The following is a 20,591-nucleotide window of genomic DNA, read 5'->3' as shown; positions in this document are numbered from 1 at the left end:
TCTCGTTACCTTTTTTTTTTCTTCTCTCCGTCACCTCATCCCAAATGTAGCTCTGTCCTTCTCTTTAATTTCCCTTTCTCTAAAGCCCCCCCCCCCTCTCTTTCTCATCTGAAATAGGCATTAGACTGGATAATGAGTGAGGCAGACACGGAGAGAGACGTGGCAATAGTATAGCTGGTAGTGTCTGTGGAGGGGGACGTATCGTTGTAGATGAGGACAAGGTGGCCTCCGTCTGTCTAGCTGCCAGGATCGCTGTCTGTTTGACTGGCTGGCTGCACTGGCTTGTATAGAGCACAGGGCCCTTCATGGATCAATTCCCTATCACAGTTCGACTGAAGTATTTCTGCTATGGCCATTCCCATTCATTTCCAAGGCTTTGAATAGGAATTTGAATGCGTTCACACAGATTACCACACAGTATAGAGATTTGTGTATTTTCCTCCACGGGTTTTGGCCTGTCAGGTGTTCTCGTTAGCAACATCCTCATTCCGGTCTTCAGGGACTTTCCCTTCTCTCTTCTTCCTGTGGGGTGTGTCCAAGGCTTTGAATAGGAATTTGAATGCGTTCACACAGATTACCACACAGTATAGAGATTTGTGTATTTTCCTCCACGGGTTTTGGCCTGTCAGGTGTTCTCGTTAGCAACATCCTCATTCCGGTCTTCAGGGACTTTCCCTTCTCTCTTCTTCCTGTGGTGTGTGTGTGTGTGTGTGTGTGTGTGTGTGTGTGTGTGTGTGTGTGTGTGTGTGTGTGTGTGTGTGTGTGTGTGTGTGTGTGTGTGTGTGTGTGTGTGTGTGTGTGTGTGTGTGTGTGTGTGTGTGTGTGTGTGTGTGTGTGTGTGTGAGCTCTCCGCTCGATGACTCATCCGCTTCGGCCCTCTCTTCTCTCTGTTCCTCCTAGCATCTTGGCTGTCCCTCTTTTATATAACACTCTGGCCGTCCCAATGGCTTAGAGGAGGCTCTGTATCATTGTACTCCCCACACCGCCACTATACATCCTGCAACCTCGTCCCTCTAGCTCTAATCATATTGCTAATAATTTCTGCCTTGTATTTGAATGAGACTGAATGCCTCTCTCTCTCTGATGTCAGTGAACTATTTGATGAATGTCAGTGCAGTAGTGGCGCTAGTATCATGCTACTCGCTTGCCTTGTGTGTTGCCATGCCACAGTGCTGCCTTGGGCGTCCTCTCTCTGTCACCAAATACACAAGTTGGTCTACCGTAGCACACCGATATACCACTGGCGCAGTCACACACATTAACACAAAGGTGCGCACACACACGGATGGATGGATATACAGACACAAACAAACAGGTACACACACACACACAGTCAGGTATACACGCATGCCCACAGACAGGAAAATGACAGGTGGCAGAGGACTGCGGCAGACCTCTCTAAAGTTCCCGGCATGTTCCTTTTCCTCTCCTCTCTGCACTCCACCACTGGCCTACATACAGCTAGCCACATCCTGCGTCACCGCACACGGCTCGTTCATATTTCACGTGCACAGATTGCCCCCTTCTCTCTCTGTCTCTCTCTCTCTCTCTCTGTCTCTCTAACTCACACTCCAGTGGGAGAGAATAGCATGTATCCCACCTGACTGTGCTGGTGTTTTAGCAACCTTGTTTTCTGCACCAGTGGCTCTGCTGCTTCTCTCCCTCTCTAATGGGGATACAGTACAGTACGTTATATCTGGGGAAGCAGCTTTTCTCTCTCTAATGGGGATACAGCAGGTTAATTCTGGGGAAGCAGCGTCTCTGTCTCTCTAATTGGGATACAGCAGGTTAATTCTGGGGAAGATGCTTTCCAGTAAAGACAAATAGAGCATAGCAAATCTGAAAATAGATACCCTTGATATTACAGACTAAAGTGCCCCATCGTTTTAGCTCCTATGCGTAGGAGCTATTAGATTCCTAGGCATAGTCAAGTAAACTCACCGCCTTGGCTGTGTGAATGTATCCCTCCCTGCTTCCTCAGGTTTGTTACTTAATTTCTTTCTCTCTCTCTCTCCATCCACAGCTCTCCCCGACAGACAAGAGTTTGGAGTTTGACAGAGATTTCCGTATCCGGCACTATGCAGGGGATGTTGTGTAAGTAACTGTATACAGTGGTGTACGGTACTGTATGGCACCACCCTTTGCTATAAGTCATTGTGGTGGCAGAAGTGACTTCATTACACTTCACTTTGTTGTTTAAATACCCTTGTTGGTTCCACTTTTCTGGGCTCCGTTATTTACTCAACCAATAAGAAATACTCAATGTGCACTTATAAATCATAACAATTTTAATCAAAATACAGCTGTAGACAGAAGTCAAGGATCAAACATACAACCCGATGTCTCTCCTGAGTTCTGCAAAATAGGAAAAGTCCAAGTTGCTTTTAATATGCTTGCAGTCAACCCCTAGTGATGTAACTGCCTACGTCAACACCTTCTACTCATGAGACCAAGCCCATGCATATACAGTTATACAAACTTGCAGGAGAGAACAATCGTTTGTGATTTCTAAGGGCTCAGCAGTAATTTTCCACTCCACAAGTTGCTTTATAGTGGTATGTCTGACTTGTCTCTTATCTCTTTCACTCCCCTGCAGGATTCTGTGTCTATGAATCTCTTTTAGCCTTGAGGCGCTTTCTCACAGACACCCTGTTTTGACTGCAATAGCTCACACATCTCTCAGACCGTTTCTTATAAGAGGCAAAGACTAGAAAATAACTGGGGAACAATATTAAACCTTATAATGAATATATATATTGCTAATCTGTAGTCCAGGACCCTATAAATGTAGTGTGGGAGGGGTCTTATAGCCCTTCCCCTTCTATTAATACAACATAAGCATAATCAATTATTATAATACATCAAACATTTGGTCCAGCCCCTATCATGACCCTAAGGTGACCCCGTCACCCTCATCATTACAAAAACATGAGATCATCAAACACTATCATCAACCAAATCACCAGCTGTGTATGCTACAGTATGCAAGTCATCCTCAACGCCTGCATGTCTGTCCTGCTCAGCATCTTCTAGCTACATTCCCATGGTTGATATATTTTTATTTATTTAACCTTTGTTTTATCAGGGAGTCATACTGAGACCAAAGTCTCTTTCACAGAGCCCTGAATGACATGAATTAAAGAAAATACACATAAATTATATGGCTTTAAAGATGAGATGAGAGAGGTATAAACCATGGACTGTGACATCCACTCTGCCTGCAGCCTAGCCTAACTGGTTCAGGGAGTACTCAAACTTGAGACCTCCAGCGTTCCAAATGGAACCCTATTTCCTATATAGTGCACTACTGTTGACCAGGGTCCATAGGGCTCTGGTCAATGGGTCCTGGTCAAAAGTAGTGCACTATATAGGGAATAGGGTGCCATTTGAGATACAGCCTGAGACTGTGGAGTCAGGCCTTTTAATGGGCCAGTTTCCTCCTGGGTCTTACTGATGGCTCCTACACTCCCACTGTTTTTCTGGAAACAGAGGATTTGTTCTCTAATTCTTCTGTGATTCATCCATTGTAATACTTTCTGAGTAGGGTTTAGGAGACGCTGTTGTCATTTTTAAGCACCGTCTTTGGTGCTGTATGTTGTCTTAGTGTCTGAAAAAGATGATCAAAGTGTGTGTGTGCATGTGTGTGTGTGTGTGTGTGTGTGTGTACTTATGTACTACCGCAGGTACTCTGTGGTTGGCTTCATCGACAAGAACAAGGACACTCTCTTCCAGGACTTCAAAAGGCTACTGTACAACAGGTTAGAGGCAACACACACCTGCTATCCCCTCTCCACCTCGTCTCGCCCTCGTCTCGCGCTCCTCCCTATTTCATGACCCCACTGTAGCCTTCTATGATGCACTGATAACCAATTTTTCCTCCCCTCTTTTTTTCCCGCTCCTCTCTTTCTCTTCCCCTCTCTTCCTCTCTCTCCGTAGCTCCAACCCAGTGCTGAAGATGATGTGGCCGGAGGGCAAGCTGAGTATCACTGAGGTCACCAAACGACCCCTAACGGCCGCCACCCTCTTTAAGAACTCCATGATCGCATTGGTGGAGAACCTGGCATGCAAGGTGAGGGGTGTGGCCACCGCCGTGCAACTATTTCATTGGCCAACAACAACATGACATTTTGTTTGAGAACATGTACTACTGCCTTGACAGATCGGGTGCATCTCAATGGTCCCTTGTGGCTCAGTTGGTAGAGCATGGCGCTTGCAACGCCAGGGTTGTGGGTTCATTTCCCACGGGGGGACCAGGATGAATATGTATGAACTTTCCAATTTGTAAGTCGCTCTGGATAAGAGCGTCTGCTAAATGACTTAAATGTAAATGTAATAGTCTAAAGGGGGTTTTCTTTCCTCATCTCCTCTCCTCCAAAATTACACAAATGTAAGCTCACAGGATGTAAAAATAAAAAAATAAAAACATGTTGGATATCCTATAGGAATTAGCTTTCACCTGTCTAGTTGTTCCACATCCGTGCAGATAGAGGATAGGAGACTGAGGTGGGGCTGTGTCTCCTCACTGTGTCTCCTCACTGTGGTCCCCCTGGTGGTTTGTGCGTGCAGGAGCCCTACTATGTGCGCTGCATCAAGCCCAACGACGTCAAGTCGCCCCTGCTGTTCGAGCATGAGCGTTGTCGCCACCAGATCGAGTACCTGGGCCTACTGGAGAACGTCCGTGTGCGCCGTGCCGGATTCGCCAACCGCCAGGACTACCCCCGATTCCTCCAGAGGTACGAGCGTCCACCTCATCTCCGGGTAGAAGGAGAATCAGGTCCCGCATTCAAAATGCATCTGAGTAGTGGTGATTTTAGGATCAACTCCCTCCTTTCCGTATAGTCTTATTCATTATGATATAAAAGGCCTGATTCCCATCCTATAGCAGCACTCCTAGTCTGACGTGGACATTTTCCCAGAGCAAAATCATTGTGCAAAGTTCCAAAAATGCATTAAAACTCATTATAATCTCGCAGTGGGATTTAATTTGAAGATGTTCTTAAACAATTCCCTCTTTGTGAATACGAGCCCCCTCCAACACAATGTTCCTGTGCCCTGCCCTTCACTAGGAAACAGCCTTGTAACAGAGTGGGTGTGTTTAATGCTGTGCCTTTTCCATCGAATGCAGTTGACGCGCTGCACTTCAGTGAGGGGAAAACAAGCTCTGTTTTATTGAGACAGTATTCATCAGCACTAGGAACCTCACAACGATCACTCCTGATTCATTTTACGCTTTCGGTGTGTCGGTGTCATCACTTCCTGCCTCTGTTTTCGATCCGCTCACCTACTGAACATTCATTCATTCTTTATTGTCTACCATTATACTGTGATATTCTTTTACGTACACTACCGTTTGGGGTCACTTAGAAATGTCCTTGTTTTTGAAAGAAAGGCACATTTTCTGTCCCTTTTAAAATAACATAAAATTGATCAGATATACAGTGTAGACATTGTTAATGTTGTAAATGACTATTGTAGCTGGAAACAGCTTATTTTTTAATGGAATATCTACATAGGAGTACAGAGGCCCATTATCAACAACCATCACTCCTGTGTTCGAATGGCACATTGTGTTAGCTAATCCAAGTTTATCATTTTAAAAGGCTAATTGATCCTTAGAAAACCCTTTTGCAATTATGTTAGCACAGCTGAAAACTGATGTTCTGATTAAAGAAGCAATAAAACTGTCCTTCTTTAGACTAGTTGAGTATTACAACATTAACAATGTCTATACTGTATTTCTGATCAATTTTATGTTATTTTAATAGACAAAAAATGTGTTTTTCTTTCAAAAACAAGGACATTTCTAAGTGACCGCAAACTTTTGAACGGTAGTGTACATCAGTACTCTTACTAACACCAACTCGTGACTAAATGAATAGACCGGGGCTGGCCTTGAGTTTGATAAAGCAGAATTCAGTCAGTACTGGACTAAATCCTAGAGAGCTTTGCAGAGGAGAGGAGGGCCTTAGCATCATCACATCACCTTGTGAGTGGGCGCTATGCGACAGCAGTGATGTCACTGACGTTGCTGAAAGTCTCTCGCATCAGGTTAGACTAGACGACACCGTAGACAACTAAATGCGATTCTGTCTCGCAATCATACATACGTGTGCACACACACACTCACACACTCTTGTCATTATTTATTCTGTAACACAATATAGCAAGATATTTCTTCTAAAAGTGTGTTATAACACATCTGGGAAACCGAGGCAGGTTCATATTGTGTGCAAAAGGAGGATTTTTAATATGATTTATTTTATTTATTTTGGACTCTTGGCAGTTAAATGAGGATTTAGTTCAAAATGCACTCACACACAAGCTCCAAATGGTCCCAAACAAATGCAAATACATGCGCAAACACACCCTTTTTTTAACCCTGGCACCTAATTCATTCACAGCTGTCTCGCTCCCCGCTGCCCTGCCCCTTCCTCGGTCAAATTAGATGAGGTAATAGCTGTGGTAGTTAGCGGTGAAAGTTTTGCATAACATACTTCTCCTCTGACTCTGTCCCTCATTTCCTTCACTGATGAATTTGGACTGTGTATTACATCATGCTTTGGCAGTAAAATGCCTGTGAATAACTAATGCAGGAATCGGTTGACAGGCCTGCTAGCAGTGTTTTGACCTCTCTTGGCAGTCCAATAATATCTTGTCACAGTGTCCTGTGATGTTGCCAATCGTTCTGTTTTCTCGTGTATTTTGCTGGGCAGTTTTTCTGTTGAGTCACTGTCAAAGAACCAATCACTTCAACAAAGTGCATGTTTTGTAAAAGAAGAGTAATGCAGACACAATTGGGAATTGAAGTCAGTCATTTAGTCCAATGTGACGCACAGTTAACACACAGTTCGCAGTGGTTTTGGGCCCGTGCAGCAATAAACCCAATTATTACGGCATTGCACGCACCATGCTCTGAACTATCAGAACCACTCTGGTTGGCGATAGTGCTAAAGCGTTTTTTTTAAATATTGGACCTTCTCTGCCTCCATTCCGCCCCCTCAGGTACAAGATGATTTCGGAGTTCACGTGGCCCAATCACGACCTCCCGTCGGACAAAGAGGCAGTGAAGAGGCTGGTGCAGGGCTGCGGCTTCGAGCACGACGTGGCCTACGGCAAGACCAAGGTGTTCGTCCGCACGCCACGCACCCTCTTCTGCCTGGAAGAGCAGAGGGACGAAATGGTTGGGAGAATAGTCCTCTTCCTTCAGAAGGTCAGTGTCAATGTTGTCATATTTGACCCTTGGCCTGGTCTCCATGGCAATGGCCCTATGTCGAGTGGTAACATTGTATAGGTGTGACGTCTCCAGGTAAATCTTTTTTTTCATTTTTTATTACGTTAAAAAAAACTGCTTTAAATTCAATAGCGTACACGTATTATATTCAAATATCCTATTGACAATGAGAAATGAAAAGCCACTACTGTCACTAACATCATTCTATCAGGGAGATTGATTACTAGTCAAAGCTACCCATTCTCCAGTAATCTCATTATCTTGTTTCTTCAACACTCATCGTGTTCTCATTTAAATCCACTCTCTTTGCTTTTCATATGAATAACCAACTCTCGAGACTTGATATGCCACTGCCACTGTGCGCCGAGATATTTTCTGAGCCTAAAATAACGTTGTATTATTATAGCGTTAGCGCTCTCTCCCTCTCTGGGTTCTATCTGCTCGTACAAACCCAGCTCGGTAAATGAGCTGGAGGAGAAAAAAGAGCAGAGGTCTACACATCCGCACTGCAGACTTCTGGGAAGCCGCCGGCATTCCTGCACAATAAAAGAACAAACAAACTCTGGGACTGAGAATATAATGTTCACATAACCCTAAAGCCATTCAACCCTTATTATTGACCCCTTATAATAGTTGGAATATATTACAGATATACCACAGCTCCTGAGGTGCTATGGAAGCATTCAGAGGATGGAAAACAAGATATGGATCTTAATATAAACCATTAGCTATGTAACAGTGTGAATATGCTGGAGCCATAGGGAAAATCTATACCTTTTATATCTATACCGTATACCTGTTATCATAATGACAGTTTTATGACATTGATACAGACCAGAATGTAATCCCATGTCATTGCTCCATTACGACCGATTCTCCATTTAATGTTCTCTATGCTGTATGATTGGGATATGGATATTGGCTTTTCTACATCTTCCTCCCTTGATTGGCTGGTAAAGAAAGTCATGTGATTGTGTTGTGCTTCGAGAATACGCCACTGACTTTCAGACACCTCAGGTAAGAATGATGGCATGTGTCATAACATGTGCCATTACAACACCCATTAAGCCAGCCTAGCCTAAGACGTACTGTATAATACTTCTGTATAGATGGGAATAGATGGAGGAAATTGTTTTGTTTTTAGAGTGTAGTGTAGAATGTGGCCCTGTCATTTTGCTGTCAAATCCAGCTGACCTTCTCAAAAGGTAATGCCCCCTCTGACTGACAGATACAGAGATCAAAACGTCCATTTGTCAGCATCTGACTGCTCTGTTTCATGCTTCCTTCTTCCGGTTTGGGATTTGAACCCCTATTTTATTCATTCACCTGGGAGCCATTCATATGATTGGTGACAGAATTAAGATTGACGGCTATACATTTACCGCGCATGTTATTGCCACTCAAATCGCTAGGAGTACAACTACGTTCCTTCACGTTCACAACACCTTTCATTCGGACAGCTCTCTCCAAGGACTGGGCTGCAATATAACTGCCCGCAGACATCAAAGGGTTAAACCAACCAAATTGCTTCGGTGTGGGATTGATTGTTTGGCCTCTGTATTGATCTACAGGGCCCCGGTTGGGCTGCCCGGCAGACGAGCTTGACGTGTGTTCCTATTCGCTCTTAGGACTATCTCAAAGGATGTCGCCACTTTGATAACCAACCACAAAAGACCAGAGATGAATTCCAGATGTTCGACCAAAAACAAGCATCGCGCGAAAGAGAGGTTTTGGGATTGAAGGAATTGTATAGGGCTCGCTCAGTCAAAAAGAAGAAGCACGCAGGACCACACACACTCACACACTCCCTTTCACCACCCTCCACAAATAAGCAAAACAGACCTCTAACGTTAGTGTATTTGACTCTATTTTCCACCCTGCCCCCTACACACACAGCTCATCGTCTGTGCCAAGCAATCCCCTTATCAGCGGCTGGCACACCACTGTGGCTTATGCCAACGGGCCCCACCATGCCAGGGTTGGCAGAACCCATGTCAGTACCTCAAGCTCTCTTCCCCTCCCCCTATAAGCCTCCTTCCCCAGACAACCACAATACCCTGTCATTGTCTGCACTCTACACATAAAGGACTGAGGGATCCCATATATTAGATTTGAGGTGCCCTTCTCCATACTTGGTTCTAGTACACAATTTGTCCTTTCACCCTACCACCCCTTCGGCCCTCCTTGCACCCTGACTCCCTCCCCCCCCAGTCTCATTTCACACTGCCTTTTGCTCCTTCGTTCCTCGTTTCCGCCCCGTTCTCCTAACCCCCCCCCCCCCCCCCCCCCCCCCCCCCGTTCCGCTCTGGCTCTCTTCTCCTCCCCGAGGAAGCGGATAGAACTCTGGATCCGCTGAATCCACCCTGACGTTCATGGCTATCAACTCTGCCCTCGCCACTAACTGACTGCGCTACACCCCGCAATCAGTGGTCCATATCTGCTCCACTGGACACTCCCTAGTGTGGACTGTGCAGTCAGTTGAGCACGCAAGCATGCATCCAAACCACAATCAGAGCCTTATCCTCAGGAAGGGGCAATAGTCCCAATCTGAACCAACCTAAAGGGGATTAAATACTACAATCCAACACAAATACAGACTTCATGAATGATTCATGAGCTTCCCCCTTTCTTTTTAATGAGTATTTCATAAATGGAAGCCCAGCCAGCCACATCGGTGTCTGTCAGGGCTGGTCTTTTAGCTGGGAATTGCGAGAGAGAGAGAGAGAGAGAGGGAGACATGAGAGAGTCCCCTGTGTATTGGGAGCCAGGGAATTAAAGCGGCAATCCGCAGTTAAAACAATAACAAAACGTACTCACCGCCCCTGGTTCCGTAAAAATCTGAGGGATGGGGCTGGAGAAATGCAACCATTCTCAAATTCCGTAGACAGAGCTATGGATGCAAGGCCTGACCCTCCACGATATCAAAATGATAGTTTTTACATTTACTTTGTTTACAAACATTTTGGAGTAGAACAAGCTTATATTTTGGGTTCTGATGGGATACGCCAGTTGAGCACCGCTCATGAGGCATTCATAAGTTATATTCTTCAAGAATCAATGGGTACATATCATTCATTTATAAGTCCAAAAATGGATGTTGCAATGCAGATTTCCCCTTTTAATTGCTGTAGTTACATGTGTCTGAGCGACTGTGGGTTTATCAGTGAGACTGTAGGCTAGGCTAGCATTAGCCTAGCAGACTATCTGCCTACTGGGCCAGAACTGATCCCACCTCTATCCACACGCCTCAGCAGTACGTAACCTGATCCTAATTCGTCTGATGTAGGCATGATTAAAATAGCGTGTGAAGTGTTCTGTTACTTATGGTACATTTACAAATGCATGGCACCTGCAAAACACCTTCAGTAAGCTACCTCCCAAAATTGTCAATCTTCCAGACAAAATCAAAGGGAAACATGTTTCTCTTGTCACTCCTTTTATCAGTGACTTTGGCTTCGCTGAGGGAGATGCTGTACCTGCACCCTCTGTTGTTGCGGAAGACTTTTGATGATGAAGTGTCTCTTGATTATACTGAAGGATTTTTCCCTTCCGTCTCTCGGAGCACATCTGTGTTCACATCTTGTGTTCTTTGATGCTCTTTGTTTACCACTGTGCTGTCAACTATGCTCAGTAACCCGTTTGAGTATTCTCTTACTGCAATTACTGCAACCTCCTCACAACTTCCCACTGTTAAAGAATGAAACACATTCAGGCACGTGTCCTTTGAATTCACTAACACTTTTTTTTTTTTTTTTTTTTTTTACATTTGAGATCCAATGCAAAATAAATTAATACCGGCTTATATTTTATTCATAAATCCTGGTCTGTGCATCCTTGAGTTGGTAATGTAATTGATTCTCAACCGAACAGAACGTTGCAGGCTATTTCAGTATAATAATTCACGCTTGGATTCACTGCACTAACAAGAAGAGAAAGTAGTGCCGGGCGTTTTACACTCAAAACAATCCACGGACCTGACAGCAATGCATCTCCTCGACAGTGTGGAAGGATATGGGTAGACAGGGGGCTCTCGCCATGGCAACCAATGTTTGGCTCCCAGCCAAGGTGCACTGCTTTCCTCTGATATGACCTTCACTTGCCATTCTCTCCATTTCCTCATAGAATCGCCCCTTTTTCTTTCTATCCTTTGACATGTCTATTCATGTATAATGCAGTATGTTATAATTAACAGACCTGACTGTAAGATACAAGCATTCATTTCTAAAGGTTTATTTGTTCCAGTTAGTGGCTGACAATCCGTCCATGGAGGCAACGCACGTTGATAACATATTCCAATGATTTCCATCCATATTTGTATCGATCAACATGACAAAGAGTATCCATAACTATTCTATTTTAACCTCAATTCCACACAAAACATGAACCAAATGATGGAACATAATGAACATGCATAGAGGATGATTGTCTAGAGAGGGTTTTAGAGCAAGCCACTGGCTGCTGCCTTGAGCATGTGGTGATGGTGTTGTTGTTCACCCCAGCGCTGGATTGATTTATCCTAAAAAACCCATTGGCCCAGTGTCTTGGCCCAGTGTCCCCAGTGCTTGCCTGAGGTCTGTGTGTGTGTGTGTGTGTGTGTGTGTGTGTGTGTGTGTGTGTGTGTGTGTGTGTGTGTGTGTGTGTGTGTGTGTGTGTGTGTGTGTGTGTGTGTGTGTGTGTGTGTGTGTGTGTGTGTGTGTGTGTGTGTGTGTGTGTGTGTGTGTGTGTGTGTGCGCCCTTGATAAATTGTGTCACACACTCTGCTTGATGCCGTCTCCGCCCACCTCGGTATATTGCGCATTTCACTGGAAAAACCAAATGTCCCGGGAGGACAGGGAAATTGTGGCACTCGGCATTTGATTGCGGTCAAGTGTGTCGCCCCGCCGGTCTTTCCATGTTTGATTTGTTTTGTGGATGACATGAAGGATATTTTGTTTAGCGTGTTTAGTCAGAGACTATAAATAGTATTGCCAACCCTTGCTTCTTTTACGGATAGATTGATGGCCTCTTTATTAGGCCTAAAGCAGTTGAAGCACTTAGTTTAGCCTATAGTGTATGATTTACTATATATTTTTTATTTTATTTTACCTTTATTCTACTAGGCAAGTCAGTTAAGAACAAATTCTTATTTACAATGACGGCCTACCCCGGCCAAACCCTAACCCAGACAACAATGGGCCAATTGTGCGCCGCTCTATGGGATTCCCAATCACAGTCGGTTGTGATACAGCCTGGAATCGAACCAGGGTCTGTAGTGACGCCTCTAGCACTGAGATGCAGTGCCTTAGACCGCTGCGCCACTCGGGAGCAAAGGTATCGCTGCAGCTGTACATAGTAGAGGTCGACCAATTATTCGGAATGGCCGATTAATTAGGGCCGATTTCAAGTTTTCATAACAATCGGAAATCTGTATTTTTGGACACCGATTTGGCCGATTTTCATTATTATTATTATTTTTTACACCTTTATTTAACTAGGCAAGTCAGTTAAGAACACTTCTTATTTTCAATGACGGCCTAGGAACGGTGGGTTAACTGCCTTGTTCAGGGGCAGAACGACAGATTTTTACCTTGTCAGCTCGGGGATTCAATCTTGCAACCTTACGGTTAACTAGTCCAACACTCTAACCGCCTGCTTTACATTGCACTCCACGAGGAGCCTGCCTGTTACGCGAATGCAGTAAGAAGCCAATGTAAGTTGCTAGCTAGCATTTTTAAACTTATAACATATATAGCATAAATCTTATAAAAAAACAATCAATCAATCATAATCACTAGTTAACTACACATGGTTGATGATATTACTAGTTTATCTAGCGTATCATGCGTTGCATATAATCGATGCGGTGCGCATTCGCGAAACAGGACTGTCGTTGCTCCAACTACCATAAATATCAATGCCTTTCTTAAAATCAATACACAGAAGTATATATTTTTAAACCTGCATATTTAGTTAATATTGCCTGCTAACATTAATTTCTTTTAACTAGGAAAATTGTGTCACTTCTCTTGCAACAGAGTCAGGGTATATGCAGCAGTTTGGGCCGCCTGGCTCGTTGCGAACTGTGTGAAGACTATTTCTTCCTAACAAAGACAGCCAACTTCGCCAAACGGGATGATTTAACAAAAGCGCATTTGTGAAAAAAGCACAATCGTTGCACGACTGTACCTAACCATAAACATCAATGCCTTTCTTAAAATCGATACACAGAAGTATATATTTTTAAACCTGCATATTTAGCTAAAAGAAATCCAGGTTATCAGGCAATAGTAACCAGGTGAAATTGTGTCACTTCTCTTGTGTTCATTGCACGCAGAGTCAGGGTATATGCAACAGTTTGGGCCGCCTGGCTCGTTGCGAACTAATTTGCTAGAATTTTACGTAATTTGACATAACATCGAAGGTTGTGCAATGTAACAGGAATATTTAGACTTATGGATGCCACCCATTAGATAAAATACGGAACGGTTCCGTATTTCACTGAAAGAATAAACGTTTTGTTTTCGAGATGATAGTTTCCAGATTCAACCATATTAATGACCTAAGGCTTGTATTTCTGTGTGTTAATATGTTATAATTAAGTCTATGATATGATAGAGCAGTCTGACTGAGCGGTGGTAGGCAGCAGCAGGCTCGTAAGCATTCATTCAAACAGCACTTTCATGCGTTTTGCCAGCAAACCTTCTTGCCACAGCTCGCATTGATGTGCCATCCTGGATGAGCTGCACTACCTGAGCCACTTGTGTGGGTTGTAGACTCCGTCTCATGCTACCACTAGAGTGAGAGCACCGCCAGCATTCAAAAGTGACCAAAACATCAGCCAGGAAGCATAGGAACTGAGAAGTGGTCTGTGGTCACCACCTGCAGAATCACTCCTTTATTGGGGGTGTCTTGCTAATTGCCAATAATTTCCACCTTTTGTCTATTCCATTTGCACAACAGCATGTGAAATTTATTGTCAATCAGTGTTGCTTCCTAAGTGGACAGTTTGATTTCACAGAAGTGTGATTGACTTGGAGTTACATTGTGTTGTTTAAGTGTTCCCTTTATTTTTTTGAGCAGTGTATATATATCTTCTTTTTTTTAAACTTTAGTTTATTTAGTAAATATTTTCTTAACTGCATTGTTGGTTAAGGGCATGTAAGTAAGCATTTCACTGTCAAATGCTTACTTAAACCCTTAACCAACAATGCAGGCGCATGTGACAAATAACATTTTATTTGTTGCAGGAAAGTTTGCAGGGATTTGAAAACGTGTATTTGAGGCTTCTGAAATTCCAGACTAGATTTTTCCCTACAAAAAATGTAAATTAATTATAATCCACATAATAATTCACATTTCCTGTTGATGCAGGATTATTTTACATCTGTATGTGTATGTGTTTTGTGCTGGACGGGCTCTCTCTACCCAAAATGCATTTCAAAGTGCCCTAATAAAGCCGTACCAATCTGTCCCACTTTGTCTGCCCGAGACGCCCCCAATTTGGCTTCGACGAGCTCGTAAATCTGGATCCCCAGAGCCATGGGAGTGTGTGGTTAGTACGACTCCATGATGGAGGGAGGGAGTCTGTTAAAGTGTGATCAGATAGCTTTATTGGAGAGGAGGGAGTTTCGGCCTTGTTATTGACCTGATTTACCCACGCTCCCCTGGGTGTCATCTCCCCACCTTCCCACTCGTGATAATTCTACACCGTCTGCCCCGCTGTGTTTAAGCACAGCCAAGCAACAGTGTGTGTGGGAGATAGCCATGTGCATTTGAAATAATTGTACTATTTGAATAATATCATGATAATTTAGGATACATGGATAGTCGACATGTTTTATTTCAACTTTGTTTAAATTTGGATACTTGTTTGCTGCGCAGCCTGCGCACTAAGCAAGGCGGGGGATGGACAGAGGCCAGTGGGGTGTGTGACCATAGAAATAGAATGAATAGAACGGTCTTGGAACGGCTATCCCTGGCAATTTGACTGATAAACTCATGGGAACACGATGCAAAAATGTCCATGGTAATGTAGAATGTTCATTCAAATTATGTTAGCCAGAGTCATATGCAGTGAGCTACAAAAGTATTCATAGGTTTCACCTCCGTCACTCGGTCGCGTCATGCCATTGTTATGAACGTTCTCAAGCTGTAGTGGTGCCCTAAAGTGGCGATAAACCTAGACATTCTGGACGGAGGCTAATTACTGTTTCGTCTAAATTACACTATATTGCCTGGAAATACGATGGCATTGCTAAAGTAGTCAAATATTCAGCAGGAAACTACTTTGCCAGCATTATAATGTCATCAAATTTACTTTAGACAGTTGTCAATGTTGTCATTAACTAACAAAGTTCGTCAAAAATAGCTAGCAATGCCAACGTTAGCTAGCTAAAATCCATCCCCATTCTTTTGTTTTTCTACTAGTTATTTGCCTCCTTTTTGATTGACATTGTATTTCCAAGCCACTGTAATGCATTTTTAATAATCTTCATCAGCGCTCATTGACGATGCATTGAGTAGAATGCTCAGTCAGGCATCAGTCCAAAACAAATGTTCAAATAATATTGTGACGAATTGGAACTTTGACAATTTTTGTTGTTGTTTTGGCTCTGTACTCCAGCACTTTGGATTTGAAATTCTACAATGACTGAGGTTAAAGTGCAGACAGTCAGCTATAATTTGTGTGTATTTTTATCCATATCGGGTGAACTGTTTAGAAATTACAGCACATTTTGTACATAGTCCCCCCATTTTTAGGGGACCAAAATGATTTGGACAAATACACTTACAGTATATGTGTATTAAAGTATTCAATTTTAGTGTTTGGTCCCATATTCCTAGCACACAATGATTACATCAAGCTTGTGACTCTACAAACCTGCTGGATGCATTTGCTGTTTGTTTTGGTTGTGTTTCAGATTATTTTGTGCCCAATAGAAATTAATGGTAACTAATGTATTGTCATTCTGGAGTCACTTTTATTGTAAATGAGAATAGAATATGTTTCTAAACAATTCTACATTAATGTGGATGCTACCATGATTTACAGATAGTCCTGACTGAATCGTCAATAATGATGAGTGAGAAAGTTACAGATGCACAAATATCATAACCGAGGTCCAGATCTGGGGAAGGGTACCAAAACATTTCTGCAGCATTGAAGGTCCCCAAGAACACAGTGACATCCATCATTCTTAAATGGCAGAAGCTAGGAACCACCAAGACTCTTCCTAGAGCTGGCTGCCCGGCCAAACTGAGCAATCAGGGGAGAAGGGCCTTCGTCAGGGAGGTGACCAAGAACCCGATGGTCACTCTGACAGAGCTCCGGAGTTCCTCTGTGGAAATGGGAGAACCTTCCAGAAGGACAACCATCTCTGCAGCATTCCACCAATCAGGCCTTTATGGTAGAGTGGCCAGACGGAAGCCACTCCCCAGTAAAAGGCACATGACAGCCTGCTTGGTGTTTACCAAAAGGTACCTAAAGGACTCTCAGACCATGAGAAACAAGATTCTCTGGTCTGATGAAACCAAGATTGAACTATTTGGCCTGAATGCTAAGCGTTACGTCTGGAGGAAACCTGACACCATCCCAATGGTGAAGCATGGTGGTGGCAACATCATGCTGTGGGAATGTTTTTCAGTGGCAGGGACTGGGACACTATTCAGGATCGAGGGAAAGATGAATGGAGCAAAGTACAGAGAGATCCTTGATGAAAACCTGCTCTAGAGTGCTCAGGACCTCAGACTGGGCAAAGGTTCACCTTCCAACAGGACAACGACCCTAAGTACACAGCCAAGACAATGCAAGAGTGGCTTCGGGACAAGTCTCTGAATGTCCTTAAGTGGCCCAACCAGAGCCCGGACTTGAACCCAATCGAACATCTCTGGAGAGACCTGAAAATAGATGTGCAGCGACTCTCTCCATTCAGCCTGACAGAGCTTGAGAGGATCTGCAGAGAAGAAGGGGAGAAACTCCCCAAGTACAGGTGTGCCAGTCTTGTAGCGTCATACCAAAGAAGACTTGAGGCTGTAATCGCTGCGAAAGGTGCTTCAACAAAGTACTGAGTAAAGGGTCTGAATACTTATGTAAATGTGATATTTAATTTTTTTGTCTAAAAAACAGTTTTTGCTTTGTAATTATGAGTTATTGTGTGTGGATTTATGGGGGGGACAATTTAATCAATTTTAGAATAAGGCTGTAATGTAATAAAATGTGGAAGAAGTCAAGGGGTCTGAATACTTTCCAAATGCACTGTATATACTGAACAAAAATGTAAACGCAACGTGCAACAATTTCCAAGATTTTGCTGAGTTACAGTTCATATAAGGAAACCTTTCAATTGAAATCAATTTGTTAGGCCCTAATCTATGGATTTCACATGCCTGGGCAGGGGCACAGCCATGGGTGGGCCTGGGAGGGCGTAGGCCCATCCACTGGGGAGCCAGGCCCAGCCAATCAGAATGAGTTTTTCCCCACAAAAAGGCTTTATTACAGACAGAAATACTCCTCAGCACCCCGCCCTCCCCCCTCTGACAATCCCGCAGGTGAAGAAGCCGGATGTGGAGGTCCTGGGCTGGCGTGGTTACACATGGTCTGCAGTTGTCAGGACGGTTGGATGTACTGCCAAATTCTCTAAAACGATGTTGGAGGCAGTTTATGGTAGAGAAATTAACATAAAATGATCTGGCAACAGTTCTGGTGGACATTCCTGCAGTCAGCATGCCAATTGCACGCTCCCTTAAAACTTATAGACATATTTGGCATTGTGTTGTGACAAAACTGCACATTTTTAAAGTAGCCTTTTATTGTCCTCAGCACAAGGTGCACCTGTGTAATGATCATGCTGTTTAATCAGCTTCTTGATATGCCACACCTGTCAGGTGGCTGGATTATCTTGACAAAAGATAAAATGCTCACTAACTGGGATGTAAACAAATTAGTGCACAACATTTGAGAGAAATTAGCTTTTTGTGTGTATGGAACGTTTCTGTGATCTTTTATTTCAGCTCATGAAACATGAGACGAGCACTTTACATGTAGCGTTTATGTTTTTGTTCCAAATGTATTCACAAATGTAAATCACCAATCCACAAATGTAAATCACTTTCCATAAATGTAAATTGCTTTCCACAAATGCAATTCACTATCCACAAACAAACACCTTTTGATTTGTATTTGTAAATCAATATATTGCATTATAAAAAATAAAAAAAATTATATCTGCAGATATGCAGGTCATTTCCAAGGGCCGTAAGTAAAATGACTGCCATAAAGAAAGCGATTTGTAGTCGGAGAAAAAAAGTTGATCCCATTGATGCTGTTGACCCGGGTCACTGGTTGCTGTGGAAAAGGAGGCGGTCAAAGGGGGTGAGTGTAACCGGTGTGAAATGGCTAGCTAGTTGATGCGCGCTAATAGCGTTTCAATCGGTGATGTCACTCGCTCTGAGACCTTGAAGTAAACTCAGCAAAAAAAGAAATGTATCTTTTTCAGGACCCTGTCTTAAAAAGATAATTCATAAAAATCCAAACAACTTCACAGATCGTCATTGTAACAGGTTTAAATACTGTTTCCCATGCTTGTTCAATGAACCATAAACAATTAATGAACATGCACCAGTGGAATGGTTGTTAAGACACTAACAGCTTACAGACGGTAGGCAATTAAGGTCACAGTTATGAAAACTTAAGACACTAAAGAGGCCTTTCTACTGACTCTGAAAAACACCAAAAGAAAGATGCCCAGGGTCCTTGCTCATCTGCGTGAACGTGCTTTAGGCGTGCTGCAAGGTGGCCAGGGCAATAAATTGCAATGTCCGTACTGTGAGACGCCTAAGACAGCGCTACAGGGAGACAGGACGGACAGCTGATCGTCCTCGCAGTGGCAGACCACGTGTAACAACACCTGCACAGGATCGGTAAATCCAAACATCACACCTGCGGGACAGGTACAGGAAGGCAACAACAACTGCCCCCAAGTTACACCAGGAACGCACAATCCCTCCATCAGTGCTCAGACTGTTTGCTATAGGCTGAGAGAGGCTGGACTGAGGGCTTGTAGGCCTGTTGTACGGCAGGTCCTCACCAGACATCACCGGAAACGTTGCCTATGGGCACAAACCCACCGTCGCTGGATCAGACAGGACTGGCAAAAAGTGCTCTTCACTGACGAGATGCGGTTTTGTCTCACCAGGGGTGATGGTCGGATTTGCGTTTATCGTCGAAGGAATGAGCGTTACACCAAGGCCTGTACTTTGGATCAATTTGGAGGTGGAGGGTCCATCATGGTCTGGGGCGGTGTGTCACAGCATCATCGAACTGAGCTTGTTGTCATTCGGGGCAATCTCAACGCTGTGCGTTACAGGGAAGACATCCTCCTCCCTCATGTGGTACCCTTCCTGCAGGCTCATCCTGACATGACCCTCCAGCATGACAATGCCATCAGCCATACTGCTCGTTCTGTGCGTGATTTCCTGCAAGACAGGAATGTCAGTGTTCTGCCATGGCCAGCGAAGATCTCAATCCCATTGAGCTCGTCTGAGACCTGTTGGATCTGAGGGTGGGGGCTATGGCCATTCCCCCCAGAAATGTCCGGGAGCTTACAACTGTAGACGTTTTGACTTCTAGAGTCTTCCACAGGCAGCGTGAAAGCTGATCTGTTCCTATATGTATTCTTTTGTAAATATTTTCTGTTAATAGTTCACTGAAGTTTATTGCAACGTACTGGCCGCCTACTTATTTCCTGGTTTTCCTTTGTGTTTCCAAGCCAAATCCGAGTTGTATTGAGGTAGGCTAACGTTACCCAGCTAGATAGCTAGCTAGTTAGGCTAGCTAACGTAAGCTATGCTAGCGATGAGAGTGATAATGACTATCAAAATATTCATACCCAGATACATAACCAGCAGTCTGTGGTCTAGCTACCGGTATACTCCCCACCACTGGGGATCAACTAACTCCAACCACCTATTTCACGTGATAGGGTAATTTGGCAGGGGATGCAAACCAGTTGTTGGTACATGGTCGATCCGTGTACGGCTTTTCCGACTGAAACAGCCAAATTAAATCAGGTTGTGAGCTTCTTTTGAACTCCATTCCATCACCTCGTAGTCTTTGTTTAAAATCAAAGTAAAGAAGGTAACTGAGGGTCCAATAGCCCTACAGTATATTGCTCACGATCACTTAAGCACATTTTGGGAATCTCAAACCAACCCCAGAATATATTCAGGTCCCTTAAGCAATATATTTAATACTCCATCTCCATTTTAATACATTATATGACAATATCTCATGCGCCTGCTTAAAACACACTTCATTTCCTCAAACGTTTGATTAAATCTGAATTTGAATGGGGTCGTCATCTAACACTGTTAGCTAGCGGGG

General features: G+C 43.7%; 1 protein-coding gene across 1 annotated transcript in view; it reads left to right on the top strand.

The window, feature by feature from the left end:
* Window positions 1-20,591, top strand: part of LOC120029742 (unconventional myosin-Id) — a 124,100-nt gene that overhangs the window by 51,616 nt on the left and 51,893 nt on the right. Inside the window, exons 12-16 of the mRNA XM_038975011.1 lie at window positions 2,024-2,094; window positions 3,684-3,758; window positions 3,937-4,069; window positions 4,567-4,733; window positions 7,003-7,210. Of these exons, the coding sequence (XP_038830939.1) occupies window positions 2,024-2,094; window positions 3,684-3,758; window positions 3,937-4,069; window positions 4,567-4,733; window positions 7,003-7,210 (654 nt within the window). The remainder of the gene's footprint in view (window positions 1-2,023; window positions 2,095-3,683; window positions 3,759-3,936; window positions 4,070-4,566; window positions 4,734-7,002; window positions 7,211-20,591) is intronic.

The sequence above is a fragment of the Salvelinus namaycush genome, chromosome 35 (genome assembly GCF_016432855.1).
Source record: "Salvelinus namaycush isolate Seneca chromosome 35, SaNama_1.0, whole genome shotgun sequence".
Taxonomy (NCBI): Eukaryota; Metazoa; Chordata; class Actinopteri; order Salmoniformes; family Salmonidae; genus Salvelinus; species Salvelinus namaycush.
The sequence above is the reverse complement of the archived record's forward strand: the minus strand, read 5'-3'. Positions and strand labels throughout refer to the sequence as shown.